The following is a 14,494-nucleotide window of genomic DNA, read 5'->3' as shown; positions in this document are numbered from 1 at the left end:
ACACTCGAGCATCTGAGACGTGCTCACGTTTGTGTACAAAGTAAAAGTCCGCGGCTCTTAAAGGAATAGTTTTACCTTAAGAGTGACAATTTCTCTCTCAGGCCATCCGAGAGTTGGTTTTTCATCAGATTGGAGAAATGCTAGCAGCCTGCATCAGTGTCCCTCAGCAATGGATGCTCTGCGGTGAATGGGTGCCGTCAGAATGAGAGTTCCAAACAGCTGATAAAAACACATCCAAATCTTGTTGCCTCACAATATCCACAGCACCCCACTCACAGTCCATCAGTTAACATCTGGAGAAGACAAAATTGTCTTGCTGTCATAAATAATCATAAAGACGTTTTTAACTTCAAACCGAGTGTGAGTCCATTATCCATGAGTTCTAATAACACTTCCTCCGGGGTCGAAACCATCATCCTGGTCTGAATCAGGATAGAAAGCTGCACAGATCAAGCACCGCTTACGAGCTAAAACAGTTAATATGGGTGGATTTAGATGTGAGAGGACAACAGGAGATGGAGCTCTTCACTGGAGGAAGCGATATTATGGATTATGGACCATAATAACTGGAAGCAACAGTTTGAAGTTAAAAATGTCTTGATGGGTTTGTTTCGTTTGGCTTCTCAAGATGTTAACTGATGCGGTGTGGATTATTGTAATGTTTTTATCAGCTGACTGGTCACTCACTTTATTCACATTTTAAATGAATCTTTCGCTCTATTAACACACTTTATCACCACAAACACCACATCTTCAAAACTTCTGGCAACTCATAGCTATAATGAGAACCGTCAAGCTTTCTAACGGAGATAATGCATGCTGACATTCACAAATTATTATTTAACGAGAATCTTAAACATACTGTGTACGTGCCACAGGGACCTAGATTCAGAGCGGTGCAGGAGTAGTCCCATTCGAGGCTATTTAACAGAGCCGTCTGACACCTTAACATGAGCATGAGCCCATCATTAGATATTCACCTAAAGCACTGAGACGCATGGCTGGGCTTCCCAGGCTTGAGGAATGAGAACGGGTATCCGGTGGGTCCTGAACAGGATTCCATCACTGGTGCTCACTGGGAGGACCTCGCCCGGTTTAAGATCAAACAGAACCGGAGCAATTATTCTATATGAAAACGCCTTTGCAAACTGCGTTCCATTAGCTGCAGGCCACAAACTGTCTGTTTCATGTGTAACTGAAGAAGAACAAATAAATCCACCAGCAATTCACAAATGAAGCAAACTCACAGGATTTACAACACTGAAAAAGCATTCACGCATGGAAGACTACCGCAGTAATCCTGTTCAGGGTTTAACAAAAAAAAAAAGGTGCTTAAAATGTCACATTTGAGACTGTTGTGATTAACAGATGTCCAAAGGATCAAGCGGCAAGCACTTAGTGTATGACATCTGCTAGGAAAAATATATGAATGCAACATCAAAGATTCACTCTTTTCCTTCTAGCACAAATAATTAATATTACAGATATGAACAAAAGCTTGAAGTCAGACATCCTTGATGTAAAATGAAAAAACTATAAAGTGGCAATATTTACCATGCAATGTATTTCTAGCACATTATTTGATTCTCTTTTTTATTTTTCCTTTTTCCCTGTTTTATTTCCATTAAATTACAACAATGATTTTAAAATAGAACCAGATAACAAACCAAGTCAGTGGTGTAGACCTTGTAAATAGTATCACATATATAATACAAATAATTAAATAAAATCAGATAACAATAAATGATACGATACATTATTATAATAATAAAAATATTTTTAAATATTAAGAATAACAATAATACCTCCTTGACAGAGAAGAGTTTACAGTTAATTTAATAATTTAATTGATAAATTAAATTGCATACAATATCTAACTTGTACGAATATCGCAATATGTTTTACTATGCTGCAGTGGCATATGTTTTGTGTCTTTACCGGTAACAGAAAAGTATATCTTATGTAAATCTTACATTAACACCAGCAAGATATCAGATTTGTTGAGAATATTGAGAACACAAAAACTAACTTAAACCCAGCTTACAGCACTGACAACATTCGGAAGATCACTTTAATTAACAACAACCGCCTGTGGAATTCTTCCATTTAAAAGAGTGCATTGTGTGATTGGTGTTACTGAAATACCACTTAAAACTGAACCATACAGTTCATCAACTTACTGTGACCTCGGCTGTGTGGTGGTGTGGTGTGTGTGTGTTGTGGTGTTGGTGTTGTGTGTTGTGTTGTGTGTTGTGTGTAGTGTGGTGTGTGTGTGGTGTGTGTGTGTAGCTACAGGGTGGAGGGTTTCACAGCCTGTACAACATCCCAGCTGGTCAATACAAACTACCAATACAAACCACATGGTCGGCAGAAAACCACACAAAAACCAGGGCTGACATCGATGTCGTGTTTTAGATTCATACAACACTCCGCCTAACGTAACGCGCAAACACATTAAAGAATAATCACTCTGCTAAAATCAAACAGAAATAATGCAATATTGATCAAGATCGCGGTGGGGTGGGTGGGGCAGCTTGAGGTGGGCGACAAGCAACATCTGACAACAACGAACGGTTGACTCAGTACAGCGCACTACTGTCCGCATTGCACATGCGATGACCTATCGCGCGTCCAGCCCAATCACGAACAGAGCGTGTCTCTAGAGTTGCCGCAATGGCGAGGCGCGGAATGCCGGTGCCCCGGCGTACTTAGCCGGTCCAACAGGCCAATGGGGAGCACACGGTTGGGTTAGCTGGCTCAAACAACAGGACGCCTGAATGCCGCGAGCACACCCACATGCGAACCAATCAGAGCGAGGCTGCGGAGGAGCGGGGGGGGGGGTTTGAGCCTGGTTTGAGCCAATAGAAAATCACAGCGCGGCACTAGGGGACCACGTGGTTCACGGCGCGTCGTGCGAGGCTTGGTTTTAAAGAGACGGAGCGCGCGTTATGTGAAACAAAATGTTTAAAACGGTTTTAAAGAGACGGAGCGCGTTATGTGAAACAAAATTCATTTATCTTTTTATAGGTGAGGTCAAGTATAAAACAAAATATGACATAATCATGGTACTGATTACCATATATACAACTTACACTATTTCAAAGAGTGCCATGAGTATATAAAGGACCCCAAAATATAATTTTGCTCAAGTACCAAGTCTAATAAACAGTGGTGACAATATGTATTTATGCAGAAGAGCATAAATGCTTAATCAGACTCTGTGTTTAGATCTGAAGCATCTCTGAAGGGTCTGCGACTGCTCAAGAGGTCTCAAGGGTTTAACAGGTTTATGTCACATTGTCACAGCAATAGAGTGAAATAGTGATTTCAATACAGAATAGAATGCCAGTGAAATGTTGAACGATGCAATACAGGACTGCAGATTATGAACACACAGCTGGCCACGACAAAACATATTTGTATATTTGAATTATGTTGCTTTGTTTTGTATAATATATTTTTTTATTATTTAAATTCAGTGGAATTCAGATGCAGTGTACGTGCATGTGGCTCTGCATCAGTGATGCTGCTTATTTGAATTGCTTTTTGCTTTGTTTTGATAATAAAACATGAAGCTAGGCCTACACTTGTACAGTAGTTTGTCCTCGCAGCAATGGTTGCTGTTCTCTAAACAAGTCCAGCTGATCAGTGAGCAGACGCATCAGAAGACAAGAGGTCATTGATTACTGGCTCGTTAACACAACGTTAAGACGTGAAGTTCGGCTCATGGTATCTTGATCTAACCGAGCTGTGCACGTAGAGCTTGGGCTATTTCTGCACTGGCTTTCGTCTTTAATCACAGATTGACCGTCTGACATCAGCACTCAGCAGTCAGTGATGGTACACCTGCCTCGTCCAGGAGCCAACACTCTGTGCACGTAGAGCTCAGCTGGGATCCGATTCAGCCTGCCGATGAGACTTGCCGCATCTGTACATACTTTATATTTTACATTCAGACGATTTTTCACGTTCATCTGCACTGTTACTCAGAACCTTTGTCTGGTTTTCCAATACAAAAATTTTTTAAATCAGGAGATATTCAATGAGATGCATAATGGCATATTAATTCTTGCTTGCTGAAAAATTATTAAAATTTTACAATACAAACTTGCTAACAACATTAAAAAAAATGCTTCTGCTTCTTTCCTTTTTTTTTTTTCTGACCCCATTAACAGATGTTTGTTCTTGTTTTAAGCATAACTTCATAAGTCACTTTGCATCTCAAGTACAGTAAATGTATTTTGATTTAAGGATGTTTAGATATAGATGTTTGTTCTTGTTTTAATATTGAGACAGAAAATCATTTATATACAGAATATATAACAAAACATACAGAAATAATTTTCTGCAAAATATACAAAATATATAACAAAATATATTGCTAATCCGATATATAAGGAATTGCCACTTTTTAAATTTAAAATATATGACAATATAGTTACTTATATATTTTTATATAATTGTACATAAAAGTGGTGAAATATGTGCAATATATAAATTACACACAATTATGAGGAAAATATTTTGATATTTATATGGTTTTACCAAGACATCAAATTGTCCAAAACCCCTAAAATTTTAATATAACGTTTTAAGTATATACCACCACACATATTTTCATATATGAAATGCATAACTATGCAAACAATGAATTTAGAAAAAAGTTTATGATTATATATTCAGATTTATGTAAACCCAAGCATTAACTCATGAAAGTGAAATTAATTAGCTGAGTGGTTTAATAAAGCTATTATGTAAAAATGTAATTCAGTTTTTGTCTTCGTTGATATCATAGATGGTCCATGCATATATTGCAGTATGTTGAAAAATATAAGCACTAGCGCCCCCACCCCAAAAATGGAAATGTATAATATATTGCTTTATATTTGCCAACTTATTCCCATGCATTTTTGTTTTGTTGAGCTTTTAGATCAGGTTTTATTTAAAGTTTAGTTTGAGTGTAGTTTGGATGTATGGCTGTTGATTGACAGACTGTAGCCCCGCCCACAGCTACTTAAACATCTCTGGGCTTGTTATCAGTTATATGGCTTCTCACCTGTTTTTCAAGCATTAGTGGTTATGACGAAATGATGGTGAACTTGGACAAAGGCAATTCAGTCTTTCAGTGTCCTTAGAGACAAGGTCAAAAACAGAGACTTCCCATTCAGACAGTCTTAAACCGTTTCTATACAGCAAACTGCACCTGCAGCTCTGTCGAAACAGCAAACATTTGGCAATGTTCTAGATAACAGTTCTGTCAGATGAGCTCAGGTTTCTTAATTTGCTTCACATTACTGTCCAGTCAGATGATCATTTCTGAAGAATTCGAGGAACATGCTTGCATGGGGTTTTGAGGGATTCAGTGTAAGTCTCTTCTGTGTATTAAAACGGCATTGACAAAAAAACTATTTAAAACATATTTTGATGTCACAAACATGCAGTCTGGTTAAGAGTTTCTAGAATCTTCATTATGGTAAAATATGTAATGATATAGTGACTCCCTCTAGCGTAAAAATCAAAGTACTGCACAATCCCATAATAAATGTACAGTACATTTATTCTATGTACACTGTATGTATATATGTATATTACTACCAAGCTTATATCTGTGTCATATGCCATTAGAATAATCCAGAAACAAATATATTCACGATTCACATTTTCCTATATATTCAAACCTGTACCTATATTATCAGATTTACGTCTGTACTCATGATTTTACATGTACATGTTCAGTTTTGTATCTATATATTCAGATTTATATCTAATTCCAATTTACATTTATATATTCAGAATTATAACGACATTATATTATATTATATTATAACTACATCTTCTATACATTCACAATTTGCATTTATACTGCATATTAAAATTTACATCTATATATTTACATCTGTACATCTTTGTATTCTGATTTATGTATTCAGATTTTATAAAATGATTCCCTATTTGCCCAAATTATTTTTTACATAACTGGTAAAGAGAAAGTGAACCAGTGTTATTTTAGTATCACTGATATACTATTATAGTTTTTTGTTAATATAATATATATATATAAAAAAATAATAATTCTGTATTCACTTTAAAATTAGTTAGTTTTTTTGTTTTGTCATATTTATGTTTTTAAAAATACCTATATATTTTTAAATAAATTTTTATGTATTCGTTTATTAGTTTTAGTTTACTTTGAATGGAATTACTTTAGTTCTGGAGCAGATAAAATCCATCAAATGATGCACTTCTTTAGGCACTCCAGATGTGTCCGTCTGATGACCCTCACCTCTGGAAAGCTCTGCTGTGTGTGTGTGTGTGTGAGTGTGTGTGTGTGACAGAGAGAGAGAGAGAGAGAGAGAGAGAGGATGTGTGTGCAGACACTCTTTTGGCTGGACGAGACTGAAGGTGTGTTTAACCTGAGCTCCATAAAACAGGCCGAGTGTGTGTGAAGCTCTTCTGTCCATCAGACCCACAGACAACATCAACATGGTGAGTGTGTATACATTTACAATATATCTACATACATTACAATCACACATTAAATATATCGTCATATGAATTAAAAATACATTAGAAATCGGTACAGTTTCATATTAACACATATATCCAGTATGTTTATGTATGTGCAATAATGTGCAATGCATTTGTGGACATACACGTACATGTCTATTCATTCTAAATATAAAAGTAAATATAAAAGATAAACATGTAAAAATTATTTGAGCATTTATACTTATATCTTCATCATTGCAGGGAACGTGCAAATATTATATAAAAATAATATAATTATACATCGCCTTATAGGTAAAATATATGATAATATCATATAGGGCCAATATATGTTATTTATTACTTTTCCATATGAGACTATAAACTGTATTTTCATTCAATTGCAGTTGTGATGCGGAAATGTTATATTCAGTTATATTAGCACTTTAGTAACAATAACAATCTGTATATATTTGCTGGTCAAAATTCTTCAGAAGAGACTTTTATGTTTTTCTAAGCCTATTCTAATCAAGAACAAATGTTTTAATGCATATTTATGATCTCTGTTCTTTTTTTAGACTTCCTACACTGACAAAGGAGAGAAGGTAACATGACTTTATGATTTCTAAGTATTAAAAAAAGATGATTATATTTCTAAATTTATTTTAAATATTTCTAAATATATTTATTATCTATAATGTGATGTAATATTTTTTTTCTTTAAAAAGTTTTTTTTTTTTTATTGTGTGTGTGTATATATATATATGTATTTTATTTATATTTATATATATATATATTTATTTTATTTTATTTTATTGCAGTCAGAGAGAGGAAAGTTTATAAATTTTCACCATGTGAAATTCTGGGTGGGAAATGCCAAACAGGTGAGTTAAATATGTGCATTAAAAAAAAAACAGTTATGAAAATATTACTGTATTATGATAATATACAGTTTTGAAATTAAAACAAGATCATTTTGCACTTAATTCAATTTTCAAATGATACTTTTGTACTGAAGCAAAACTGCTCTGATGCAGAAGGTTTAAATGAGAGTCTCTGATAAGATACTGCCACAGAATATAAACTAGTGGCATGATTTAAATGTAATAAAGTGGGCTGAACTGAAATGAAAGTAGTTTAAGCTGCTAATATTGTTGCTTATATATTTGACATGCTAATGTTAGCAGAAGATTAGAGAGATCCTGAAGTCAATAACGTGATCTTAATCTAACAGTGATGCAATAGCTCATCTCATCTGATCTCGATAGTCTTCAGGTTTACATATTAACACAGTTGACCAATATGACATAATTTTGCACCGCTGTCTTGGTAGGTTTAGAGAAGAAAAATTGGTGTGGAAAAAATGTACACTTTAACTGTAAATAAATGAAACAATTAATTACAAAAAATGTCAAGTAACACTGAATTAAACATCAAATTTTGAATTACAAAGACTGAAATAGTATTTCCTTGTAAAACAAGCTTAGTATACATGCAGGTATTTAAAATCTATATTTAAAAATTGTCAAAAAGTATATTTGCTAAAATATATTTCAATAAATGTAATTGTAAATATATTTTCTATGAGTATATACTTTGGCCATTTTCTGTATATTTTTCAAAATATAAATGTATTTTTATAAGTATTTAAAAATATGTTTTCCCATCCGCATATTTCTAAGCCTAATCCTAAAATCAGGATTTTTATAGTTAACTAAAAAAATAAAAAATAAATAAACAATAATAATAATAAAAAAACAATAATAATAATATAAATGTTAACTGAAAAAATAATATATAGTTAGTTTCCATGACAACATTTCTCATTTTCATATAGTTTAACTTTAGTTATGTAGTAAAATAACTAAAACTGTAATAAAAATATACTACAGACAAAAAAACTAAAATTAACATATAAGTAGAAAAGTATTAACAATAACCACAGTTTCTCGGTGATTCTTAAATAACACTGAATATGTCACATTTTGGTAAATGAAGGTTGAAGCTACATATATTTTCAATTTCATATTTTCAGTATTTTTAATGAGCTTCAGAATTTAAAATATAGTTTGGCCAGATTATTTTATTTTATTTATATATTTATTGTCATTTTTTTTTTTTTTAAATAATATTTGTTTTAATTACAACTTCAAAAAAACAATTTATGCAGAGTTGTTTTCAAGCACAAACAAATGCATTTTATTCATTTGTTCGAACAGCTATTTTAGTTTTTTTCTCTTATGCTCGGTACCTCATAAAAGCTATACTTGACTGTTCTATCCTTACAATGGACTTTAAGACATGCAGCAAGCACCTGTTCATGTTGTTATTGCCGTAGGCTGCGGTGTTTTACTGTGACAAGTTTGGCTTCGAGCCGCTGGCGTATAAAGGTCTGGAGACGGGCAGCAGAGAGGTGGTGTCTCACGCCATCAGACAAGACAAGGTGTGTGTGAATTAACTTTAATATACATGTCCTAAAATGAATGGAAATAAACCAACTTCTTTAAAAAAAAAACTGCTTTGAAATCCAAACTGCACACTGATTTCAGAAGCACCTCACAGAGTCAAATGTACCTGTCCTTTTCCCAGATAATCTTCGTCTTTGAGTCCGCTCTGAACCCAGGGAATGAGGGTATGAACTGTTTCAATTCATCTTAAACATCATGTGACGAAATAACAGGCCACATAATATTAATGCTTTAATAAACATAATACTTTGCATTAAGAAAATAAGAATTCTTAATTGAGAATTAATTTTAAAAGCATGGAATAACATAATGACTCAGGGTTAAAAATGAGCCTGGTTCAAAGAGAAAGAAAAGAAAAGAAAAAAAAATCCATGAAAAGATCAAGAAACAATGACGTGCTCACCAGCATCTCTCCACAGAAATGGGCGAGCATCTCATGAAACATGGAGACGGAGTGAAAGACGTGGCATTTCAAGTGGAGGACTGTGACTTTTTAATCAAGGTAAATCATATTTAATACTGATACTGCACACTATATGTTGTACAGGGTTTCAGAAGTATGTTATATAATTCACACTAATAATGTTTATAATGTTGCATAATTAATTCAGTGAGGATGTCCAGTTATCACTATTATTATTATTATTATTATTTTGTAAAAGCAGTCAGATCAGATCAAATGAGTCAAGAATTTCATACTGACAATTCAGAACCAGCATTTGTTCTCAGTAACACACAACAACATCACTCTTACTATTCCTGCAGTATTTATACAAAATATCAAAGAATTCATCAGATCCACTTGTACTTACTGTTGTTTTCCCTCCAAAATGATGTCACTTCCTGATGATGAAATTAACTTGAATATTGACTGAATTTAAAAAAAAAAAAAACTTCAGTTTTAAACAGACTGTCAAAATATATGACGTGAACCTAAAGGTAAGACATATTTTACAACAAAAAAAAAAAAAAAAATAAAAAAATTAAATAATTATTTAAAATTGGATAGCTGGCTGCAACTCACATGCAACATGCTTTAAATATCTGTATAATGCATATTACGGCACTTTTGTTTTTTAAAAAGGAGGCATTATTTCAAACACAATTAATCATATTTCAAAGTTAACAGCAGGATTTATTTATTTATTTATTTATTTGGATTACATTAATGATAGTGTGAGGGTTAAAATGGGTTTAACTGTCATAGAAATTTATCAGAATGAAAAAAAATCTAAAAAACACCATATTCCTGCATAATGCATTTAAAAATGTATTCCTGCAAAATGCATATTATTACACTTTTTCAATAATATGCAGGACTTTTTTCTTTTGCTTTTGTATTACAGAAAGCAAATATGAGGGTTGAAATGGTTCAGGAAAAGAACATCACAAAAAACAAAAGCAAAGCAAAAGAAAACTAAAAAAAAGTGGAATAAGATGAAAATAATCACTGCATAATGCATACTATTGCACTTTTTAAGTACGCAGTACAGTGCTTTCTATTCAGTTCACAGCCAGTTAGAGCACAATCATCACCTCGAAAATAACTGCACACAGTGAACTGATTTGCCTTGAAGGGACTTTGAAATAAAAGTGAGCTTGTGTTCGCAGAAAGCCAAAGAGAGAGGAGCGGTGATCATCAAAGAGCCGTGGGTCGAGCAGGATTCAGGCGGCAAGGTCAAATACGCCGTAATTCAGACGGTAAGTCAGCAAGAGTTCTGCCCAGACACACATAGACTTGCATTAAAAACTTGAGCTGGAGATGCAATGTTTTGCAGTACGGAGACACGACACACACATTCGTGGAGTACATGGGGCCATATAAAGGTCTGTTTCTGCCAGGATACAAAGAGCCGCTGTTCAGAGACCCTCTGTTAGCAAAACTGTGAGTCATTTTACTGAGATATTCACTCAAATAATTTGAAGTGCAAGTAAAGTCTTAGGCCAGAAACATACGGATATGTAAACGATTGCCTAATTTATGACATTTCACAACCTAAAAATGCATGCAATTAGGCTTAAATAATATGTTTCAGCTTTCAAAAGCATCAAACTTCTCACAGGCGGTTTTCTTTGTCTCTCAAAGGCCTCCGGGACACTTATGCTTCATCGATCACATTGTGGGAAACCAGCCAGATGACACAATGGTGCCAGTTTCTGACTGGTGAGGGTCACACGTCCAACAAACAAATCAATAAGACAAATTGGAGGAAATGTCACTGGCAAATAACGCCATCTGTCTTTTTCTGCAGGTATCAGAAGTGTCTGATGTTCCACAGGTTCTGGTCCATCGATGATAAGCAGATCCACACCGAATACAGCGCTCTCAGGTCCATCGTAGTCACCAATTATGAGGAAACCATCAAGATGCCCATTAATGAACCAGCCATGGGGAAGAAGAAATCACAAATCCAGGTTCCTCCAGCAGATGCATAACTTCTTGCATACATTTCAGTTTTTTATTGAATTATTTAAGGCAGTGAGTCCTAAACCTTTTCCATCAGCCCTTATGTAAAAAATATTCACCCCTGAGATTTTCAGTTAATATTTCTAAAATTTAAAAACACTTTCATGTTCACATTTCTCTAATTTTGCTTAATGGTAAAATGACATGCAGATAAACACATCAAATACTGATTTTTTTTTTCAGTGACATTTTTTGTTATATATATATATATATATATATATAATATATATATATATATAATTTTTTTTGTATTTTTTTATTGTTTTAATTTAATTAATTAATTAAATGACACACATTAAATGTTAAATTGCTGTTAAATCACTATTTTACAAAATAATTGCAATATAATTTTTGGGCCAATTTGTGCAGTCCTATATATATATATTTAACATTTAATCTGTGTCATTTAATTAATTTATTTATTTATTTATTTATTTATTTCTTTATTATTATTATTATTATTATTATTATTATTATTATAAACAGTATTATCATTTTAATTTTTTTTTTGGTATTTTTTTTTTTTTTGTTTTTTATTTTTATTTTAAATTTTATTTAAATTAACTTTTTGCATATTTTATGTAATTTTTTATTATTTTTCAAAAAACAAACAAATAAAAAACATTTCTAAAAAATTAATACGTAAAATAACAGAAAAAGTCCTGGCAGCTCATTACACACGACATTATTAATTTTACTGACATCTCTCTTGTAACTCAGTAAAACACAGTGCAATGAAGTGTGAAATTCAAAATTCTGGTAAAACACCTGTAAAAATAAGTACAGAAAAAATCCTTCAAAATATACAGTATATTGTGCCCTAATGTTTTACAGATTATTATACGTAGTTTTTATTCTAGGTAGTTTTAGTTATTTTTAGAACATTAAGTCAAACTAAATTAAAATTTAATTTGTTGTAGAAATTAGCAGATTTTCTTTTTTTCAGTATTTCAGTTAACATCTGTTTTATTTAAACTTTTTTTATGCGATTTTTTAGTTTTTAGAATTATTAATAATACCCCTGATTATAAGTATATAAATTAGAGTTGCACTATAAAACAGCTATAAAACAACATCACATTTTTTTTATATAATTATAAAACAAATGTTATTTTTTACTACATAATACTAATATTTATGTCTTAGATTCTCCACTTCCAATGTTCAAACCCTCAAGCTTTTAACATTTCATATATTTTGGCGAATATTGGTGAAATGCTATAAACTTCCATCTGTAGAAATGTTGGAAATTATATGAATGTGTAAATAATGTGTAAAGTAAATGAAGTAAACCAAGCAACATTAAAATTTGACTAATTTTACATTCAAATTAAAATAATTATTACTTTTGCATCAACTCACGACCACCCATGTGTTTGTAAAACCCCTATCTGTGTCATTATTGGATGGTAAAATATGGAAAAAAAAAGTATTTTGGGGAAATTTCATTGTAAACAGTGTAACATCCAACACCAGTTGTTTTTAAATGTTATGATGTTTTTTAATTCCACACTAGATAAGCGGCATAATAATTAATAGATGAGTAAAGTTTGTAAACACACAGCTTGAAAAATTCTTGTTTGAAAGTTTAAAATTACTTCTGAAGTTTGAAGATATTACTCAGTCAATAAAATGATATTAACGTTGCAACACATTGCTAAAACAAAAGCATTTAAGCATTATATTATTTATTAGGTTGCTAGCATGATTAGCACATTGCTAGCATGAGTTAGCATGTTGCTAACATGATTTAGCATGTAGTCCTAGGATAGTCGTTAAGCTTTGCTAGTGATAAACAGCTTAAATACTTTATATGTGATATTTGTTCAAAAGTTTTCACACCCCCTTAATGAAAGTCTATGGGACTTTTTGTAGATTCGATCATCTGTTTAACGAAAACCATAATTTCGATCAGTTAGAAAAGATATAGCAACCCAAATCAGACCAATCTTGAGGTCTGAACCAAGTTTGGTGGTTGTAGCTTGAAAACTCCAGGAGGAGACACTGACTAAATTTAGTCTCAGAAGAAGCAGCAGCTTAAATAGTAGATCACTGTTGGCTTTGTCGAGTCAAAATAATTACCACAATTGCGATACACTTCACCTTTGGCAAAAACATTTGAAATCTATAATAAACATCCATCTAACCTCAAAAATTTCCTCTTGTTGTTTGTAAAGGAGTATATCGACTACAACGGAGGACCCGGAGTGCAGCACATCGCACTAAACACCCCCAACATCATCCAAGCTGTACGGTTCACAACTCCTCTCAATATGATTCATTCCTATGAGACCACAATAAAGTCAAATACAAAACCTCAAACTCTTTCCTAATGAATCAGATTGTGAACCTCCGAGCTCGAGGGATGGAGTTCCTGTCCGCACCCGATAATTACTACGACACCCTACGGCAGAATCTCAAGACGGCCAAGATCAAGGTGAAGGAGGACCTCAAAACACTGCAGGTCAGAGAAGAAATATGACAGTCCGTTCTGTTCAAGAAATACACACATTTGAATGTTTTTTCTAATGCATTCGTTCTTTTATCCAATGCAGGAGTTAAAAATTCTTAGTAGACTATGACGATAAAGGTTACCTGCTACAGATCTTCACCCAAACCGTGCAGGACAGACCGACGCTCTTCCTGGAGGTCATCCAGCGGAACAACCACTCTGTGAGTCTATGTTTGACCTCATTCGTCCAGACTTAATATGGAAGCCCGTTTTCGCCACTGAATTAACAAAAGGTCATTTGACTTTTTCTCAGAATTGCGAGATATAAACTTGCAACTGTAAGAAAATGGTCTCTCTTTTTCCGCCACAGAATCAGACTTCATAAATCACAACTGTGAGTTTATATCTCACAATTCTGAAGTCAGAATTTTGTGTATAATGTTTATATTATTCATTTAAAAAGTTAATGTTGTAAGTTTGTTTTGTGAAATTATTACTTCATAACTCTTGTGAGTTATATAGTTATATATCACAATTAAAAAAAAAAGATATATATATGATGATATATGGCCATATTGCACAGCTACTCCTGTGATATTGCTCATATTTATGTGTGTGTGT

The 14,494-nt window shown here is 33.0% G+C and overlaps 1 protein-coding gene across 1 annotated transcript; it reads left to right on the top strand.

Moving 5' to 3' along the window:
* The first annotated feature begins 6,364 nt into the window (after positions 1-6,364).
* On the top strand, positions 6,365-14,145 carry hpda (4-hydroxyphenylpyruvate dioxygenase a). Its single transcript, XM_042723347.1, is given in 14 exon segments — positions 6,365-6,486; positions 7,065-7,091; positions 7,308-7,370; positions 8,825-8,929; positions 9,076-9,118; positions 9,374-9,456; positions 10,566-10,655; positions 10,733-10,839; positions 11,041-11,118; positions 11,207-11,369; positions 13,599-13,670; positions 13,763-13,885; positions 13,977-13,988; positions 13,990-14,145. Coding segments are annotated over 14 exon segments (1,110 nt in total). The 5' UTR covers positions 6,365-6,483; the 3' UTR covers positions 14,131-14,145.
* Positions 14,146-14,494: the final 349 nt, after the last annotated feature.

The sequence above is a fragment of the Cyprinus carpio genome, chromosome B5 (genome assembly GCF_018340385.1).
Source record: "Cyprinus carpio isolate SPL01 chromosome B5, ASM1834038v1, whole genome shotgun sequence".
NCBI lineage: Eukaryota > Metazoa > Chordata > Actinopteri > Cypriniformes > Cyprinidae > Cyprinus > Cyprinus carpio.
The sequence above is the reverse complement of the archived record's forward strand: the minus strand, read 5'-3'. Positions and strand labels throughout refer to the sequence as shown.